Genomic DNA, 21,316 nt, shown 5'->3' with positions numbered 1-21,316 from the left:
TCATAATCCGTGATTCTTGTGGAAAATATGTCCCAACATTTCAAATTGTCGTATATCATAAATGATCATGTTGGGATATTATATGCATTTTGGTGTTACCAAACATGAACAATGGTTGAAAACCCTATCACGCTTGATTTCTGATTCCAAAACCAGATCATAAATTTCATGTTTAAATATGATGATTTTGACCATGACGGCCCTTTGAGGGAAATCGTAACTACAATGTAGCCCGCACCAAAAATGACTTTGACACCCCATGTTGTAGGAAGATAAAAGTGTAGTGGTTTCCTATGTCACAGTGAGTTCCATTTCTAGTTCTGAGGTTATCCTCATAGCTTCCTCTTTGGAACGTATGTTTGCATCTCAAAAGAAATCTGGGGGGCAAACAATAAGCCAAAGATTCTTGTGGAGTTCCTTAGATGTCTCACGAGATTTGCAGACGGCAGTTCAAACTCTGGATTTTCAAGGTTCTACTGTCAACGTTAACAAGGGGAACACAGTGTGGCACATTTTCAACATTTTATAGCACTGCACTAGTGCCTCTATAAGTTTACAACATCTGGGACTTGTTTGAACTCTGTGAACCTTTCTGGCTGCAGTAACGCGTTTCATTGCAACAACGGTAACGTGAAAGACAGTGACGTACTGTTAAAAAAAAAAAAAAAAAAAAAAAAAATGAAAATAAAATAATCTGTTGACTTTCTCATTCCGGCCTCGGGGCATTAGTGGAATTTCTCAAACAAGTACGGAGGAATTTGCTTGTCATAACAACTTAGATATGATATTGTCATGGCCGTCATCTTCAAAGACATTCCCGGCATCAGTTTGGCCTGCATGGTCAGGGGAGAGTGAAGATAAAGGAAGGAATAAAGGAATTAAAATAGAGCGTGTTAGCCACAGTGAGTCACTGTCACTGACGTGGGGGCCCCTGCACAACTTCAACTCTTTACAAACCATCACCGCTCGGTTATATTTCAATCTGACAGGGTGACCGCCGCTCTCCTCTCTGCTCTGAGCTCAACTGGGCTGGAGAAGGAAACTCAAAAGTCCTGACCGTGCAAATGTTCTGAGGACTAATGAAGTCTAGATTGTGTAAATTCATAAAATGAGGTGATTCACGTTTTTGAGTCCAGATGAGTCGCTCCTCTAGTGACTCTCAGAGATGTTTGGTGGTTTAATAGCTGGTGTAAGGGCTCCAAAGTTTGTCCACACCAAACTCATCCAACTAAGGCACAAACTTGTCTCAAGCGCAGAGGGAAATAAGTGTCAGAGCCCAATGTGTATATTTGGTTGATGATAATGCAGATTCCATATCTCTAGGACCAGTTAAAGAAGGGAGTTATGATCGATACACTTTTGGTGTACGCTTCTGCCAAGTGCCCACAGTATCAATCACTCAAAAGCCTTTAGTGTCATTATGTAAGTGATACCCCCGACTTCTTTCCCTGCAATAGGTTGGCGATTACAGCGGATTACAAAGGCACATATGACCACTAAAAATGAAATAAGGTGTAAATGGAGGAACGCTATGAACAGATTTCTTCCATCCATCAGCAAATGGGAATCCGGAGCGGAAAACATTCCATTTTATGTCTATGGTTTTATGTCTATGGTTTGACAAATTGCTCCACCGCAAAGTGCTTACTGAGAGGTTTGTAAACTGCCACTCTTGTAATAGGAGCAGTTAATGATGTTGCGTGGAGCCAGACGCAGACTTCCTTGCACGGTTTCGCTAAGGTAAACGCTACATTTTGGTGGGTGTTACACAACGTCGTACATCTAATAATCAAGGCATGAACAAGATGATAACACATTTACAAGTTGCCGTGTTAAGTGCTGGAAGCCAAACTTCCAGCGAGTTAAAACAGCCATCGCAGCTACTCCAACCTCAAAAAGACTTTGATGAAGTACTGATGCAGTTTTCTGGTTGAATGCGTGACAATTATTCCTCGAATACCAAATCACCATCTTCTCAGCAAGATATATAATATGCAACATTTTTGCAAAAAAAAAAAAAAAAAAAAAAAAGTCATTATAATACCGTGAAACGTGAAAATGAAAAAAAAATCACCTAGAATTACAAGTTGCTACTAGAAAGGTCACGTCTAGGTCCAAATTATTAATGTGGCTCCACTCCTAATTAGAGCACAGCAAGCAATTATAACAATAACGGTAAAATCCCAACTGTTTTTGGTTTGTATGAACAAATATCGTGAAATAACCAATCATTTATTTCAATACAAAACAGTGTTGGGGTGGAATCTATCTTTAACCCATTCAGGGAGGCAATTTTTTGCCTTATTGAGATAAGTCTCCTAACAGGCCACAATCAGGGAAATAACACTTTTTTTCATTTACAGTTAAGTTCTATGATAACTTTACTAATTTATAATCTCGTCCCAAAAATGGGACGCTGCCCGCAAGAGGGTACTTGGGTTTTCTTATTAGATCGTCCCAAAAACCAGAATCAGATTAAAACACTGAAATATTTTGATATACTGAAGGATATAATGCTTGAAAATCATGATGTTCCAAAAATGGGAGGCTGTCCACGAATGGGTAAAAAAAATATATATATAACCTAAGGTAAATATTCAGTAAAAACAAACTTCAATGAGTCCTCACAGTTATAAATCATTATTCACAAAAGTATACATGTGGACAAAAGTCCAACTCGTTAAGGACATTCAACATTTGTATTTTCTAAATTGAACAAAGCCCACATTTACTATAGACTCAACACATGGCTTGAGTTAGCTCCTTGGCTAGCAACTAGCGATATGCTAGCTGTGACTAGCTAGGCTAGCACTATCAATCTACTGTAGCTTGCTTGTGCTAAAGAGAACAATTTTACATTGCAACAAATGTTTCACGTCACCTTCATAGACCACAGATTGACTTTCCTCTAAAATGTGACTCAAAGAATTGTGTAGTGCTAAAATGACTACGACCACGTGAATGCTAACAGGGGGGGTTGGGGACCACAAAGTGCATCCTGGGATTTGTAACACAAGTGGTGCAAAAATTGTCGACCTAATTCTGATAAAGAGGAAAATGAAATTAATTATAAATACTACTTGTACTATAATCTTTTCAAAGTAGAGGTGATTTAAAATCTCGCACCAACAAGCTTATTATCCTATTAAAACATCTGGTAATTATAATTTACATTTTTCACCAGCCCAGTAGAAGGTGTGTCAGAAGGTTCCAGGACTAAAAAAAAAAAACGTGTTTCAAACCTAGATTTTCAGTTTTCCCTTTCATGAATTTGATAAATGATAAATAATTTGAGCATCTGTGAGTTCCTGGCGGGTTTTTCTTTTTTTACCTTCCAAAACTTAACAACATCATCAAGATGGACATGATGATGGACCTGTGGAGGATCCTGGAAGAATCCTTCCAGGAGTTCTTGAAGGTACGCTAAAGAAGGCTACGTAAATGCATTAGATCCAAGGCGATTGATTATTTCCAAGCGAAAAACATGGAGTTTATGGTTTTGATTTACACCAGTCCTTCAACTCAATTCTGGGACCCCTGGCTCAGGATGGAGCAACTTGAGCAACTTAACATTGAACAACTGCAGTTTGAAAAACATTTCTGGCAAAACATTTGGTCGCTATTTAATGACATCGTGTTACAGTTAAAAAGCAAACCCCCCCCCAAAAAAATGGTTGTTTTTCTTTTAGCACGAATGCGCTGACATTATTTGGATGATCGGGATCGCGCCGCCGCGTCTGTTCGCGCAATTTGTCTCAGCATTGTTTAGTCAAAATAGTTCCATTTGGCAGTGGACAGCTGGGCAAAACTCCGCTCTGGCGACGGCGCCGTTTTCTGTAACTATATGAGCGGAACCATCTGCAATCTAAAATTATCTAACGCGTTTGGAGCTATGTGTTTTAAATGCAAAATATTACTTCCAGATTAAATCATCCCCTTGCAAAAGATTGTTGCTGAAGGTGTCGCATATTAATTTTGATCTCCGTTGCCATGCGTCTATTTTCCGTCCCCGTATTGTCATGAATAATAACTCCTTTTGCATTATTTCTTTGAGTTGTGACTACCATTTGGCTTGGGGACAGTGCTTTCGCTGCGCCACTTAAATTAAATATGAGGCTGCACAGTTTGAACATTGTCTTGGAATACGACCATATTTTTTTTTTATTTGTTGCTCTCACGTTATTTTCAATTTGCAGCTAAAAATATATCACATGCCATCGATTGCTGACTTTGCCCACTGATGTGGTTTAAAGTGCTTTATGGTACCCCAACAATATAGTGGTTTATTAAGTACATTTGCACATGTGATATCTCATATAGCGACAAAGAAGCACAGTCTAACAACTTTATTGTACTATGATAATAATGCTCAGTTGTGTTCAACACTGTCACTTACAAAAACAGTATTTTTAATATTGTGGTTTCTATCCGAAATACAACTTACCAATTTGGAGACAAAATAAAATTAGAATATTATGCAAAACTACAACTCCAATACCAAGCATATTAACAGTATTTGTCAAAACTCAGCACTGTTATATTAGTAAAAGGTATACTCTGTTATTTGAATGGATGCCATTGAACTGTGCCAGTGTACCTATGATACGGCATATCAGGTGACACTCTTCTTATTTCATATCACATTTAATGTTAAGTGAAACCGCGTTGCAGGCTAAAACCATTGCATCATTAATACCTTCATTGATCATATGGCGGTGTTTTAAAATTTCCACCTTGCTGACTGTCATAAAAATATAAAGAGAAGTTAACCACTGCAATAGCTGTAGCATTTGTCCTCATCAGGTGAGTTGAATCCTATCCGAGCTAATTTTGGGCAAGAGGTGGGCACACGCTGGACTGGTTGCCAGCCAAACACGGGGCATACAGTACAGTATATGCTGTACATAAAAAAAAAAGATGAACAGTCATATTGGCAGCAATGGGGAATTCACCCTTCAATGAACCTAACATACACGTTTGCGGACAAAATACAAGCGAACCCCAAATACGAAGTTTTGTAACCAAGAAACGCTGACCGCGAGTCCGACGTGCTGCCCAACATCGTCTGCTAAAACTCAAATAAAGTCAATCTCGTTGCCCTTTAAAGATGCCTTGGAGTGGTGCATAATGGACAAAAGAAAACAATTATTGTTTGCGATCAGTTATTAGGTGTCGCGCTTCCAGCGACGTGCTTTTATGTTTGCATGTTTGTCGTCAAATTCATTGTATAATCCTGTGATTTGACAAATATACAGTATAATTTTATGAGCAATATTGCACTGAGAATCTTTATAATCTCCATTTCTTTGGTTATCACAAGCCTTGTCTGGTGTACATACTTTGCTGAAGATTGGTTGTTCGACCTTAGCTTTTCCATTGTATTTCACGATGGATATAGTCTCATTTTAAAGAAATATATTTTTTACATAATCTGCCATCTACTCTCTCTTTCTCACCCCTCCCTCCTCCATGCGCTTCTCGCGACATCAGTTGCAGTATTTGCCTCGACTGAAGAGTGGCTGATGGGTGAATACGAGGAAAAGAAAAAACAAGATCACCGATATGAATGGTATCCGCGAGACTGCTGCGCACCGAGCAACATGGCCGAACGCGACAATTGTGGGAAAAATACATTTAGCCATTTAAACACGCAACTGACTCTTCCCCCGCAAAAAAAAAAAAAAAAAAAAAAAAAGCAACTTGTTGCAATAGGAAAATGTTGTGTCACCGCTGTCACGGGCGCATACCCAAATGCAGGACTCCAACACGAGGGCATGACGTTAGCCATAGTTTTGTTCAAAGGAGAGGTCGTCCACGGTGTAAGCAGTCCGAGAAGGCAGAGGCACAAAACGCTAAGCAAAGATAGGATCCAAAAACGTGAAGCGAGATCTGATGACTAGGAGACAAACTAGGAAACATGAACTTGGACTTGACTATGACTACGCAACATAAACTAAGGTAGGACTAATCTGCGGTGGCACAGAAATGTTGTGACGAGGATAGCTCAACACTATATTATTCTCATTGGTGGAGATTCCTACTGTTAGTGAATGGAACTCACTCACTCAGGATAACAAACTGGCAAATGCCAGTGACGAAAACTCCAACTTAAATACTTGGTCTAATCACAGTGCCTCATCCGAAACAGCTGTGGCCGTTGACAGGTGTCAGAGATGAGACCACCCAAAGCGGTGACTAGGCCACGCCCTCCTTGGCCGTGGCCAAACCCTGCTCATGACAGTACTGCCTGTGCTGTTTTTTTTTTTTTTTTTTTTTTATTGAACTGCAAACAACATGTCGTGATTGTCAAGGAAGAACTGGATTCCCCTGGCCACTGTAGCTATATTAATAAAAATACAAAGTGAGGAAACTTGTGATGAATAAAAGAGAGAGTGTGGAAATTTGATGTATTCTTGGCAATCATTGCCCTATTTATTGACTGGGCTCAGCCACAGAGACTCTCCACGCTTTGCTTTTAGACACAGGTACATATGAAATTATAAAAACACTGAAGACACAATATGTATAGTGCATAGGAACAAGTTCGGAGTGGCTGTCCAGGTCTTGCTTCATATAAGAAAGTAAGTTTCTTTCGGCTTGTCCCTTTAGGGGTCGCCACAGCGTGACATCTCAGATTTGTATGGCACAGTTTTTACACCGGATGCCCTTCCTGACGCAACCCCTCTTGGGGAATGGAGGCCCCAGTTGGATACGAACTCATGACCCCTGGTTTACCAAACCAATACTCCAACCACTGAGCTATAGGGCCTCCTGCTTCATAACAACACCCCCAAAAAGGTCATTTTAGTTGTGAAAGATCATAAAGTGTGACATTTTTGTATGAGCACCTGCAATTACTATCGCTAATCGCAGCAAAATTAGTTGCAGACGGGCGGCCGCTCATAAAAAGCAGTTCCAGAACCCGGTGGACTGCCCGACACGTCCGTCGCGCTCGGCGTGCGGAGGGCCGTAAACCCTGCTTTTTTCTTCAAACATCATGAAACGTGTGCGCCCTTCTCTGCAGAATTATTATTTTTTTTACACCTCGCTTCGTGTAATAACACCAGTCAAACTATTAATAGCTACGAAAGACCAGGGGATTCCAAGCCATCTCGCTGGATGAGATGCAACTGTGTCATTCCTGTCTTGTTGGTGTGTGTTAGATAATATCAGATTTTGTAAACGGGAGTTATCTCTTCTGCACATCCACACCGACTACGATGCATAATAAGGTACTATTATGCAAGTATTGTATTTCCCAAAAAGGGTGATAACACCGTATATTTTTGGGTTATTCCCGTGCATCTGGAGGTAAACAAATCCCATTTGAATGTAAAATGATTTGGCCTGTGATCTGATAGACGAGGCAGCCTTGCTTTGTGGTCAACAATGATGCTGTCAGACTTGTACATTTGTCATCTTACACAGCGGTGACACAAGGATCCAGACGGTGCCTCGCCGGGCGAGGTAGAGTTCTCGGAATGACTTTGACATTTTAATGGAAATGATGCCAACGCGTGCTCGGGAAACCGGACCTAATTGAACGCTCGCGTTTACTCGCAATTTCATCACGTCGCTGCACGAATGTCGCGCGGTCATTCATGATATCGGCGAAGCCCGAGGACGGTCGCGCGTGGAAAAGGGGCGTAGAAATGCCCGTACAAACGCCGTACGGCACGGCGCTGGAATTACGTTGTGTTGATTATTACATCGAAAGAGTCTGTATGCTACACGTTAGCGGTGGCTAGCATGCATTTGATCTGGAGGGAAGGGGGGGGGAAACTGCGAACTTGTAGTTAAGATGGGTGGCGAATTGTGGTGACAAGGATATTGAAATAAATAATTAAGCACCCATTCAAGTCTACCTCCACACGGAGTCGCTCGGTGCTACATCTCCACGCCGTTTGCCACGTAACCCCCCCCCCCCCCCCTCCGTATCCGGCTCCACTTTTTCGAGCTCGGTCGGCTACCTGTTAATCCCCAACCCGGGTCCGGTGCCGCTTCCACCGGCAGGCGCTCCGTTGCTCGGCTTGATGAGCTGTCCAGAGTCCGGTGGTGCTGAAATGGAAGCCGAAGCAGCCGCTGCGGGGACCGCGCAGGGGCCGCCTTGTCCCGCCTGTCCCTCCGCTTCCATGCTCGCCTCGTTCCCCATCGTCGCGGGAAAGGTTCGGAGGGAGTTGAAACCTCGTCGTAGACGGTTCTTCGGCCGCGGGAAGAACTCGTATAAAAGTCAGCGGTGCTCCCCTTCCGCCATCGTCGCCTACAATCCAGCAGCCCGCACGGAGCACGCGCGCTGGCGGATAGGGCGCGGGAGCGCGCTGACGCAATGGGTGGGAACGTGAATGCAACGTACGTGCGCGTTCACGAGACTGGCTTATTTTAGGCCACACGCAAATAGCTCTTGAGTTTTGAGCCCTTCGTGGCACATGACGGGAGTCCACCGAGACCGTCCCTTAGCACGCTGCTATTTAATTTCTTTTATTTTTTTTTTCATTCAAACGTTTGAAAATGAGAGGGGTGTTGAACTTTTTTTTTTTTTTTTTGGTCACGGAACACATTGTTATGGTTTCCTTCATTCTATTCCATACAATGTATGACATTGTATGGCCAAACCATACACAGTAATATGTGCAACCATGAGAAAAATCATTATCATTATAATCCATCCATCTTTGTTGACTCTATTCATGTCGATAATCACAAGAGATGTAATAATACTGTATCGCTTTGGTTGGCATACACAGACACAAAGCTCTTTTTCACTGCAAAATAACATCCATCCATCCGTTTTCTTTGCCACTTATCCTCAAAAGGGTCGCGGGGAGTGCTGGATCCTATCCCAGCTGTCGACGGGCAGAAGGCGGGGGTACACCCTGAACTGGTTGCCAGCCAATCGCAGGGCATATAGAGACAATCAGCCACACTCACAATCACACCTAGGGGCAATTTAGAGTGTCCAATTAATGTTGCATGTTTTTAAGATGTGGGAGGAAACCGGAGTGCCTGGAGAAAACCCACGCAGGCCCGGGGAGAACATGAAAACTCCACACAGGCAGGGCCGGGATCGAACCCGGATCCTCAGAACTGTGAGGCCAACATTGCATCTAATTTTGAAGCTACCAGGGAGCCATTAAACAAGATGAGTGTGTCAGTGCCCAACTATGCTGAGGCAAAACCTGAAGGGGTCAGCAACTAGCATTAGTAAGCAATAAAACACAAGTCGGTACAAAAACTGGAATTTCAACACAAAACAAATTCGTTCCTACATATCATCGATAATAAAAATCTAAAAAGCTAAAATGATTTTCAGGATTGGGAAACTCGCAAGCATGTCTATAAATGAAAAACCCAGATACACAAACACACAAAAGTGCAATCTTCAGTCAACTGACTGCTGTATTTGTTAATGTCGGGAAAAAAATAATGCACTTTTTGAATGTACTTTATTGTAGTATGAAATGACAAGCGCGTGGCAATTGAGCTCAGGGAGTTCTTGCTGAGCTGAGTAACATATAAATAAGTACAACACACACACACACCACACACACACACACACAAACGCACATGCAAATTAATTATTCCTCCACTCTTAGATCTCTGAGGTACAGAAAAAAATTCACCCCAATGAAATTGAGGTAAAAAAAAATACAGCAATATGAAAACACTTTGACACAAGGGGTAATTATCATTATTCTTTTTTTTCTTGGTTTTATAACTGTCCATATGGAATGTCGTTTTTAAAAAATGGTGTTTGATGGGTGGGTAGTAATAGCAGATGTAATTTTATGACACATAAACGCCAAAGAAACCATGATTCAGGAAAAACTTCCATCTATACATGTCATGAACCTAAAACGTGTCAAGTGCCCAAAAACATTACAAACTGCGAGCGTTCAAGTTCACTAAGCACATTTCATTACTTTTCTGTATTTACAAACTGTAACTAGCAGTATACAATATCACTAAAAAGGTATTACATTTATACACAGGTGTTAAAAAAAAAAAAAAAAACTAACCAAACAATTTGGTCAGTTTCATGAGGAGTACGAAGGCTGACATTATGACAACGCCGCGATGAACCGACAGCGTGAGGAAGTTCCCGAGTGCGGCTTTTTTCTTTTTTTCACACCATGATGTTTACGACCCATGAGCCTCACAGGCCGAGGTTACTTGACAGAGAAAATATGATTCTTTAAAATTACTGGCGCTTGGCCTTGTAAGGTCGGGAGCGTTTCCTGCGATCGGGCTTCCTCTGTTTGTGCAGGCGGCCGATACTCACTCCCTGACGACGCCGCACGGAAATATTCTGCTCCACGAGGCTGGCTAACATCCCTGCAGAAATCGAATAATCTTAAATTAATATATACAGCGGAAGGCCATGATACAACTAATGTTGTTTCTCTTATGCAAATCATTTGCAGTTGACCATTTGTGCTGTTGTGTGTGTATATATAGAAACTGCAAGGCAGGTTTGTATCGTTATATTAAAGAGAAGCTTTTTTTTGGTGGGGGAGGGGTCAGAGTGATAAATATGTATTGACCTTGAAATTGATCAATTGCTTGTCAACTGACAATGCAAAGTCTATCAAATGTAAAAAAGGAAGCAAAACATGTGATGGCATTATAAAAGAGAGGACAATATTTACCTTCCTGGGCCAGCATTGATATAAAGGTGCAAATGAACTCATCATAATTATGGGTCCTCCTCTGATCGTCAATCTGCACACAGGAAGTCAAACGATTTTGATGGCAATCCAGTAGAAACACTAGGTGGTTGCGTATAAAACTCACTTTGTATTTCTTTCTCTTTTCTACTTCCTCCTTCAGGTAAACCTCGTAATTGGCAATGTCCGCCTCGACGCACTTGAGCAGTGCAAGCAACTCCTGCGATGGACAGAACAGGGTCTAACTGATGTCACCCAGTTCTCCACAAATGGTAAAATAGTCATTCACGGACTTACTTTGGGTGAGTACTTATCCCTCGGGAGCTTGCTGTCCGCAGCGGGTTCGAGAGCACTGAGCTTCACCTTGCTCGGTTTCACATCATCTCCATCTTTGCTCTCCTCCGCCTCCTCTTTCTTCACCTCCACAGATGTTCCCTTATCCTTCTCGCTCGTCACTTCCCCGTCCGCTGGATCTTTGTCTTTTATCTTCTCGGGACTGCAAGGCGGCTTGACAGCATCTGCGGCCAAATCCGCTGGAGCGGGGCGAGGGGGGGAGAAAAAATAAATCTGTTCTAGGTATCATCATTGGGCAAGACCACGTTGTGTCTCAACATGCCAGCCAGCACTGAGGTGTGATGGAACAGATGGGGCGCAATTAAAAAGAAGAAGAAGCAGACAAGAGAATGTGTATAGTATAGGCCTGTGAGTGTTGTTGTAGATTTGCAGATGCTGGAGTTGTGTTAGAACTAATTTGAATGTTTATAAATGCGTACCGTGAAATTTACAATCTGCTAATTTCCGTTACTTCAACTGGAAATGAGCGCGAAGCAAACACATTTTTCCTCTAATTTGGAGGCTGGGTATCATGGATTATCACCTATTGTGGGTGGTCCCTCTCCTCAAAACAAAAAGAGGATCAATGCATTGCCAAACATGCTATGGGCATATTATAAGAGGAAACCTAAATCTTTTCCTTTCGGCTTGTGCCTTTAAGGGTTGCCACAGCGTGTCATCTTTTTCCATCTTTGCAGCCCATCTCGTGCATCTTCCTCTCTAACACCGACAGTCCTCATGTCTTCCCTCACTACATCCATCAACCTTTTCTTTGGTCTTCCTCTCACTCTTTTGCCTGGCAGCTCCATCGTACCAGCACCCTTCTACCGATATCCTCAATCTCTCACCTCAGAACATGTCCAAGCCATCGAAGTCTGCTCTCACTAACCTTGTCTCCAAAACATCCGACTTTGGCCGTCCCTCTAATGAGCTCATTTCTAATCCTGTCCAACCTGCTCACTCCAAGCGAGAACCTCAGCATCTTCATTTCTGCCACCTCCAGTTCTGCTTCCTGTTGTTTCGTCTCTAATCCGTACATCATGGCCGGCTTCACCACTGTTTTTATAAACGTTGCCCTTCATCCTAGCAGAGACTCTTTTGTCACATAGAACACCAGACACCTTCCCCCAATTGTTCTACCCCGCTTGAACCCGTTTCTTCACTTCTTTGCCACACTCACGATTGCTCTGTATTGTTGACCCCAAGTATTTGAAGTCGTCCACCCTCGCTATCTCTTCTCCTTGTAGCCTCACTCGACCCCCTCCACCCCTCTCATTCAAACACATATATCATCTTCATTCCTCTCCTTTCCATTGCATGCCTCCATTTTTCTAATTGTTCCTCCACCTGTTCTCTGCTTTCACTACATATCACAACATCATCTGTGACCATCATAGTCCAAGGGGATTCCTGTCTAACCCCGTCTGTCCACCTATCCATTACTACCGCAAACAGGAAGTGGCTCAGCCTGGATCCCTGATGCAGTCCCACCTCCTCCTTAAATTTTTCTGACACACCAACGGCACACCTCGCCGCTGTTCTGCTGCCCTCATACATGTCCTGTACTATTCTAACATATTTCTCCGCCACACCAGACTTGCGCATGCAGTACCAGTTTTTCCACGAGCGTCCTCAAGGCAAATAATGCATCTGTGGTAAACCTGAGCGGAGAATTGAAAACCTCCATTAGCAACATAGATACTCACCCGATGGTGGAAGAGAATAAATGACTCCATCTTCCAGTAGGTGTAGCAGGGCCACACTGACAGTCGGACCGAGTTCTCTTACAGCGCGATTATGTCGGGAGTCTAGCCTAAGCAGTTCGTCTTCTCCAAACAGCACGCGTGACAGATGGGATGCAACGGGACTGGACGGACGGGTCGCGGCCTGCGAGCGTGCGGGTGAGCGGAGCGGCGAATTGAAGGCGCTGCCAATCTCCGAGGCCGTGTCGGTGCTCTCGTTGCTGGGCGTGGGTGAGGGCTGCGAAGCGGACGTGATGCAAATGCCGCCGGTCCGTCCTTCGGTCCGCACAGACAGCGGCGTGTTGAGGGCATCTTTTTTTTGCGCCTCCTTCTTCAGCTTGTCGGCCAAAACACTGAGGGCAATCTGGCTCTCCATGCCAGTTACGACCCTTCCTGTTCGTGATCGCAGACTCGCCTTCCGTCTAAACCTTGAAAGAAAAAGAACATTTAAAAAGTGCAATCAAGTATCTATGAATGTTGTACATCAGGGGGTCTTCAGCGTGATCCGGGAAAAGATGATGGAGAAATCCCCACGGAATTAACCTCGTTGATGCTCCCGCAGATGCGGCGACTTCCTCTTCATCCTCGTAGTCATCTTCATCCTCAGAATATGCCGGTCGTGCAGGCCCCGGCGCTCGAGAACGTCCAACAGCTGCAGCAAGGTCCTCCTCTTCCTGTCAAACAAAATATCTTCATTCGGGGAACTGTTGTTTCCAACGCCCAAAGTGCTTTCCGAGCGTGACAAATAGTTTTTGAAAACCCCGTTACTATCTGACTGACCTTTTTCACGTCCTGTTGGTGGAAGTTTTCATTTTTGTTTTAACCAACATATTATTTTTAAAAAATCCTTGTTCTGTTCTTTGTATTCACAACAGAATTTAATAATTCTTCCCCGCACCTGCATTGGAGACTTGGCGTAGTTGTGATTGTCGAGGAAGGCGGGCAACCGTTGAACAACGGGGTTGGTGACTTGCTGCGAGCCTCCTCCTGCTGGTTTTCCAGAGGTTTTAGTGTTTCCTGAAGGAATGGCAGCAGCTTTAGATTTCCCTCCTGACTCGTCCACAGAATCTTTATAAAACACACAAAAAGAGAGCCAGGATTTGATTTAAAAATCCATCTTTTTGGTATCCAGAAAACTATTTACATGACTAGAGGAATAAGCACCAGGGGGAACTTGATCAGCCTTTTGGGATGTGACTGGCACTGCATCTGTTTCCTTCTTGATTGAATTGGTACTGCCTTCAAGCGTAGTCGAGTCCTGCTGCTTCTTGTCTTGGACAAGCTCAGGCTGGGTGAGTCGGATCATCTGCACACACACAACAAATTCTTTTCTCGATCAAAATATAATTTGATAAAAAAGGCTGAGTTGGGATGCAGTTTTCAACCAGAATTGTTAATTAATGGTCATCTGAAAAGCACATCACTCCATCCATCCATTTTCTTAGTCGCTTATCCTCACAAGGGTCATAGGGAGTGCTGGAGCCTATCCCAGCTGTCAACAGGTAGGAGGCGGGGTACACCCTGAACTGGTCGCCAGCCAATCACAGGGCACATACAGATGAACAACTATTCGCACTCACAACCCCACCTAAGGGCAATTTAGAGTGTCTAATTAATGTTGCCGTCTTTTGGGATGTGGGAGGAAACCAGAGTGCTGGGAGAAAACCCACACAGGCACGGGAAGAACATGGAAACTCCACACAGGTGGGTCCGGGATCGAACGCGGGACCTCAGAACTGTGAGGCCAACGCTTTCCAGATGATCCACTGGGCCGCCCTGTACATATCCATAATGGCCATTACCAACCGTCAAACAAGAGATGGAGAAAATTTATGTTATTCCATGGATTGGAATTCAATAACATGTACACGAATATATGTATATAAACACACACACACACGCTGTTGAAGCCAAAAGTTGACATATACAGCGCAAAATCACAAATATAATTTTTTCTCTCATTCTCTGAAGTCAAACCAGAATAAACCTCAGGTGTTTTAGGTCAGTCAGGATCACCAAAATTATTTAATTTTGTTAAATGCCACAATAATGAGAGAGAAAATTTCATTTTATTTTCTTCGAGGTCAAAAGTTTAACAAACACAAAAACTACTATGTCTTTAAAGAACATGGGGAAGCCCAGATGATGAGGTCATGACTTTGGAAGCTCCTGATAGGTTAACTGCGGATGTATTTCAGTCCATACCTCAAACATTCTCTCTCCTTGTTTGAAATGATGGGGGGAGGGAAGAGATTCAAAAGAAATTGGCCAGGATATCAGAGAAAGAATCCTGGCGTTCTACGACTTGAACGACTCACCATGGTTAAGAGTCAATTCGTATCTCGATTTATTACCAACGGTTCAACATACATTTGCATTTAGCAAACATTCCAACTATTATTTTAAATTTATTCACAATTTTACATATTAATTCAATTATTGCATTGCTTATTTTTATAATATAAATAATTTATTAATATGCTTTATACAGTTCCCAGAGTAGACTGCGCCTGAGTTTTCCTCCCTGGCCCACTTAAACTAGTTTCCGAATGATGTCTTTGAAGGTGCATTAACATGTCTAACGCGACTTGGGGAAATTCTTTGAAGCACGCTAACGAAATGTTCCAATTCTGATGACCTAAATGAGCTCGCAGGGTTATTTAGTCGTTCTAGCCGTGTGTCTCTCTCTCCTCTGGTCCGGTCTCTTCACGTCGTTGAACAGAACAGCGTTAGCGGGATGTTGGATGACCGTTACACAACATGCATATGGAAGAGGGCTACGGAAGAAATGTATCTTGAATTTAGCCTTATATATCGAGATTAGAGGAACAAACTCGAGTAATTAGAAGGGGTGCAATTTTTGGTTTCAATACTGAAGTGTTCCAGTTCTAGCTGGGCCCCAAATGTTCATTTCCTACCTTCTGTAGACCTTCAAGAATCGTCTGTCGATTCTTCTTTAAAACCTCAAGTTTGGACTCGTATTTCATCCTACGGTCCGGCACCACTGCCATCAAGTTGAAGCGGATGTCGTGGTACGGCTCGCTGAGAAGGAGAGGTCGCGGAAGAGTGACAGTGAAGCTCGGGAGAACCCGTTCGAATTGACCGGGTTCAACGCTCACCCGGCAGTGGCCAGACCAATCCTCTCCATGATAACCCGCCGAGCTTTATCAGTCCATTCCTCCTCCTCTCCCCAAGGCCCTTGAATAGTTCAGCGAACAACACGATACACTGTTATTCTACAAACAAGCGAGCACGTGTACCGAAGTACCCGATCTTACCGTGGTCAATCGGGTAGGCCTTGAGCCCATCAAGCTCAAAGAGGCGATCTTTGATTGGGACATAGCTCACAAAGTGGAAGGCCTCCATGGTTCGCACCGCGCTGATGCCATTCTGCTTCTCTGGCAGGTGCCGAGGCTCCGGTCTCCAGAAAAAAAAAAACAAGAGCGTGAGATAGCGAAAAAAGTACTTGCTACGAAATGTTACGGTATCCCTACCTGGCGTGGCTGTTATGAGCTCTGGCCAACTCGGGGGCATTTCCTATGGCATAGCCTTTGCTCTGCAATTTAAATATATACATAAATGCAGTCACTCACATTTGAAAAATGTACGGGTGTGGTCAGTCATGCCCGCAGATATAAAGTTACGGGTGTGGTCCACCAGTCATGCCCGCAGATATAAAGTTGCAGGTGTGTGTTCTGTTTGTAATTATAAGTGTACCCCTTTAAGAGCAGAGGGGGGTGGTGTCAGGTAAACTAGGAAGTAGAAGGAGGATAAGCAGCAGCTCGGTGCTTCCGTGTTAAAAAAAAAAAAAACGACAACATGACGTCTGGGTGTGGTTCACGGCGCTCGATCGGTTTTCATGTGCGCTGAGTGTGCGCGACAAGTGCGCAATTGCGCATCTTAGAGGGAACATTGGTCGAGACTACACAAAATAAGCAACGTCTTTCAATATCTATGTATTTATACTCGTAACAAATATTACGCACGTGATTTTTCGCGCTCGACTGTCCAGATTTGCGAGTGCGATGGTGCACGGGCGTGTACGAAACAAATCAGAGATTTCCAACCTTTATAGAGCCAAGGCACATATTTTATAATTGAAAAATCCCACGGCACACCACCGAAGGTAAATGTCACCAAAAATGGATCGATTAATTACTGTATGTACTTCCTGCCATCTAATAGAAGAGGATTTTTTTGTTCTCTCTGTCATTGTGCCTCATTGGCATAAATAGATGAATAAAGAAACATTATTTCTTGCAATAAATGTTTTTTTTTTTAACAATTACATAAAATTCCCACAGCACACCTGAAGCGCGCTCACGGCTCACTAATGTACCCCGGCACACTGTTTGGGAATCACTGCTGCAAATTAATACAAATGCCATTTTTGACTTGTATTTCATATTTGTATGGAGGAATTACGCAAATTCATGCTGCTCAATATGTTCATTCAATTTCCCCCCATTATTCTTTGGATCGTGCTAGGATGCCTCGATCCCTTAAATATGTTTTGTAAGAAAGAGGAGACTCACAAAAGGCCAGAAGTAAAATATCAACGGATTATATACAGTTAAGCCTTAACCAAGGAGGGGGGTGGGGGTGGAGGGGTGGAGATACCAATGAAGGCAAAGCAGAGAAAAGGCTTAAGAGATCATTTGGACCACTGCCTTGGGACAGTCAAGGGTATGCTCACCAAACAAAAAAATAGTCCCTATCCTTAGTAAATTAGCATATGGTCGCCATCACTCGCTGAAATTACGAGCATTCAGTGACTTTGAGGTCATAACTACGACAACATACTTGATAAATGAGCACAAATTCATCTTAGCGTCAAGACAATAACCAAACTAACGCCGGAAGACTCGGCAACTCGTTTTATATTTAAATAGAAGACTTGACATTTTACAAATTATTATATTTATGCTAACAGTCGATGGAAAAGCCCATTGATTGGCCAGCTAATATTAGCATTTGGTCACAACATTTACCTTTAAATAGCAAATATTACCAAACACCGCAGTAACGCATACAGACAAGTAATGTATCAATTGCAGGGCACAGAGAGACAAACAACCAGACTCACAATCACACCTTGGGGCAATTTTAGAATGTCCAATTAATGTTGCATGTTTTTGGGAAGTGAGAGGAAACCGGAGTGCCCAGAGAAAACTCACGTAGGCACGGGGAGAACATGCAAACTCCACACAGGCCACAAAGCCAATGCTTTACCAGCTGATCCACCATGCTGCCCAGTAATATAACAATACTCAAATATATGTATACGTGTGTGTACACACATATATATATATGTTTACTGATTGCAGATACAGTCTTTGACCAGATATAATACACTTTTTTTGTTTTTTTTTTGCTAGCAGTAACGTGAAGTCAGACAAACCTTTCCTGTTTTGGGTCAATTCTGATTATCAAAATGATTTATATTTGCTAAACGCCATGATTTTTTAACTATGGTTGGTAATGGGCATTATGGATATGTACAGGGCGGCACGGAAAGCGTTTGCCTCACAGTTCTGAGGTCCCGGGTTCAATCCTGGACCCCCCCCCCTGTGTGGAGTTTGCATGTTCTCCCCGTGCCTGCATTGTTTGTTGTAGTTTTCTCTGGGCTCTCCGGTTCCCTCCCATATCCCAAAAATATGCAACATTAATTGGTCACTCTAAATTGCCCCTAGGTGTGATTGTGAGTGCAGCTGTTTGTCTACATGTGCCCTGCGATTGCCTAGCAACCAGTTCAGGGTGTACCCTGCCTCCTGCCCGTTGACAGCTGGGATAGACTCCAGCACTCTCCCCGATCCTTGTGAAGATAAGCAGCTAAGAAAATGGATGGATAATGGAAAATATTGCTAAAAATATTAGCAGATTTTTAACCATGAATTTATTGTTATTCTTGCTTTTATGGAGAAGGTCTCATGTTGATATAAATATTGGATAGATATAGTAAAAAGGCTGAAACCTTCACAGCACAAATCAACAAGTTATGCGGTGTTTCTAAACTTCACTTTTACTGTGAAGTTATTGTATCAACTAGCTTCTTTTATTGTGAAATATCAATGACTAGCGTGACGACTACTGAAAAAAATAATACGACAGCCTTTGAGTGGTAAGACGCGATTGTTATATTGCTGACAAATCAAACAATCATTAAAAAACGATATCTCACACTGACCATTTTACCCAAACATTTTAACAGTTTGCACTATGAAAACATTTTTTATCAGCAAAAATAATCAAGCTTATGAAATATGGGTCTTTTAACCTAAAGACATGAAATACATTTACACATTGCATTTCAATCATATTGTACTTCTGCATGGATGTGACAATAAAAAGGCACTTTTATACTTTATATATTTTACATATGTTGAATACATGATAAATGTTAATACATGATATATTAATGAAAATACCATTTTAACTAATATTTTATATGACTAAAAAGACATTCTATTACACAATACATCCAGTTTGATATATAAAAGACAATTATATGAAATATATATAAGTAGAGGGTCCCTGTTCCATCTTTCCATAACTTTGGGCGTCCTTGGGCTGGAAATCATTGAAGACGCCTGATATAAAACATTAAAAAGTACGATATCGGTTATCGGTTTCAGCTTGAAGTAGCACCAAAGTATCGATATTGGTAATAAAAAAACATTTTATCTCCCACCGCTAATTATATGACACTTACGCGGCAATAATTTAATAGTTGATATTGCGGTAGGTCTTTTAAAATTGCAACAGTTCAATTTTCTTCCACTTTTGACAGCTGGGAAGCTAGAACTCCACGAGAAATTGCAATCGTCAACAAAAAAAAAAGTCAAGATGTCACATAGGGCGAACAAAGCTCTTCCCTTCAAAGTTTTCATATGGCCCTTGCACTCCAAGAGAGCCAATATAAAAACAAATCTGATGATTTCCATGCCCCAAGTGAACTAACTGAATCACAGCCTCACAAAACAAAATCTGAAGCAATCGACAATTTCGTAAATTATTTGCAGACATGGGTCTGACGTAAGAAAACTCTTACCTCTGGGCTGAAGCCTTTCGTGAACGCTTTCATGCGACTCAGAGTGGTGCCGAGCTCGACACCACTGCAATTCAGGAGCACACTTAGCAGGGCATGAGTGGCGCACGAATTTGGGATCAGCTTAAGAGAAAAATTAAAAGCAAGCATTCAAATGTGATTTCAATAATACCATTATCACAGCTGTCTTTTTTTTTTTCCAGGTCTACGGTCCAATACCTGATGCGCAAAGAACATATCATTCACTATCTCCTCATCGATGACCGAGGTTTCATCCACTAAAGTATTAACTTTCCTTCTGGATCGACGCTCCTCAATCCACTTAAAAAGGAAGATGAAGCCATAGACAGGGCTGGAAGACAAAATGAAGCACTCCTCAAATGTGGAAGCTTGTAGAATTTTAGATATAAGTTTTTTGAGATGTGTCAAAAAAGTTCCAGGACTGGCGTCACAAGAGATATATTTCAAACCCAACCAACAAAATATGAGCTTTGCCGTGTGATGAGGGCCTGGCGGTTAACCAGCATGTTTACGAAGAGATTCTGCCGCATTTAAAGTCGTGCTCTGAGCATCTGACAGTTCCCGAGCAGAACATCGCCATGATGCAGCAACCTTCCAACTCAGCTGACCTGACGTTCCTGAGCTCATGAAGTCTGTCAAGAGGACTCTTTTGGAAAACATGGTCCAAATCATGATGGCCATGATGACAGAGCAACGGAGGATTCAAGAAGAATCCTTGCAGGACTACATTAAGGCGTGGCAGATAATTTGTATTACTTTAATATTTTGCGCCAGTAGACCTGGAATATTTCTGACACATCTGAATTTTAGCATAGCATGAAGATCTCAACAATTGGAAAACACGCACCTCTGACACTTGCTTTGAAGGTCATATATTTCCTCGACTTGCACGCCTTTAACACCTACAGGAAACATGAGACAATATCTAATCAAATCAATTTCCTAGTAGGAAATGAGATGGTTCTGCTGCAGGACCATGTTTTCATTATGATTCAGCATATTAACTACTCACCAAAATCTTCAACTAGCAACGTGAACAATCCTGATCGTGTGAAAAAAAAGATATATTTTCAGTTTACTCAGCAATTATTCCCTTCCATGACATCAAGTCCGAATGGGCAATGTGTTCTACAGTCAAGATGACTGGGCAAAAGCTAGCTCGATTACTCCCCAAACGGATCGTAAATAACCTGAACACAACATGATGGTAAACGAATGTCAACGTAGCATCATACGGATGGAGGGGAGAAGCTTGAACGAATAATTAACCCCAGCTGTCGAAGCGTCACTGTGGACATGTTGGAAGAACTCACCTGGGTCGCTCTCGAGCTCCAGCCACCCTTTGTTCATGATTGCGTTTGCACACAGTGCACACAATCATTTAATCGTGTTATTTCCCAGGTCCATTGCCGAAGAAGTAGTAATCGTGAATGCGCCTATGCATACGTGAGACAACACTGGAGCAGAAGATAAACACAAAAGGAGGGTTGGCCGCCTACGATTTGCGT

At 42.5% G+C, this 21,316-nt stretch overlaps 2 protein-coding genes across 8 annotated transcripts in view; both read right to left on the bottom strand.

Moving 5' to 3' along the window:
• Positions 1 to 6,076, bottom strand: part of bsnb (bassoon (presynaptic cytomatrix protein) b) — a 56,308-nt gene extending 50,232 nt beyond the window's left edge. For all 6 annotated transcript variants that reach the window (XM_061832619.1, XM_061832620.1, XM_061832624.1 and 3 more), the window contains exon 1: positions 5,748 to 6,076. In XM_061832619.1, coding sequence (XP_061688603.1) covers positions 5,748 to 5,788 — 41 coding nt within the window. In that variant the 5' untranslated portion in view covers positions 5,789 to 6,076. The remainder of the gene's footprint in view (positions 1 to 5,747) is intronic.
• A 3,353-nt stretch (positions 6,077 to 9,429) lies between these two features.
• On the bottom strand, positions 9,430 to 21,316 carry bap1 (BRCA1 associated protein-1 (ubiquitin carboxy-terminal hydrolase)). Of its 2 annotated transcripts, none has more exons than XM_061831615.1 (17): positions 21,122 to 21,316; positions 20,821 to 20,850; positions 20,656 to 20,710; positions 20,007 to 20,139; positions 19,791 to 19,910; positions 16,234 to 16,295; positions 16,018 to 16,160; positions 15,859 to 15,937; positions 15,658 to 15,781; positions 13,904 to 14,045; positions 13,638 to 13,756; positions 13,283 to 13,413; positions 12,704 to 13,167; positions 10,962 to 11,197; positions 10,792 to 10,884; positions 10,647 to 10,719; positions 9,430 to 10,332 (listed from the first exon to the last, which is right to left on the bottom strand). In XM_061831615.1, exons 1-17 carry the CDS (start codon positions 21,156 to 21,158, stop codon positions 10,199 to 10,201), a joined length of 2,175 nt encoding a protein of 724 aa, XP_061687599.1. In that variant the 5' UTR covers positions 21,159 to 21,316; the 3' UTR covers positions 9,430 to 10,198. The 2 variants fall into 2 exon arrangements, with proteins under 2 accessions (XP_061687599.1, XP_061687598.1); XM_061831614.1 differs by having other exon boundaries at positions 13,638 to 13,807; positions 21,122 to 21,261.

This window comes from Syngnathoides biaculeatus, chromosome 10, assembly GCF_019802595.1.
Source record: "Syngnathoides biaculeatus isolate LvHL_M chromosome 10, ASM1980259v1, whole genome shotgun sequence".
Lineage (NCBI taxonomy): Eukaryota > Metazoa > Chordata > Actinopteri > Syngnathiformes > Syngnathidae > Syngnathoides > Syngnathoides biaculeatus.
Note: the sequence above shows the minus strand (reverse complement) of the source record. Positions and strands in the feature narration are given on the sequence as shown.

Bases quoted from the DNA above. Each gene is read 5' to 3' on its own strand.
- bap1 (XM_061831614.1), bottom strand. From the start codon at position 21,158: ATGAACAAAGGGTGGCTGGAGCTCGAGAGCGACCCAG. The intron at 20,140-20,655 runs GTGCGTGTTTTC...TTTGTCTTCCAG, and splicing joins CTTCAAAGCAAGTGTCAGAG to CCCTGTCTATGGCTTCATCT. The intron at 10,885-10,961 runs GTAAGTCCGTGA...TGTCCATCGCAG, and splicing joins GGGATAAGTACTCACCCAAA to GAGTTGCTTGCACTGCTCAA.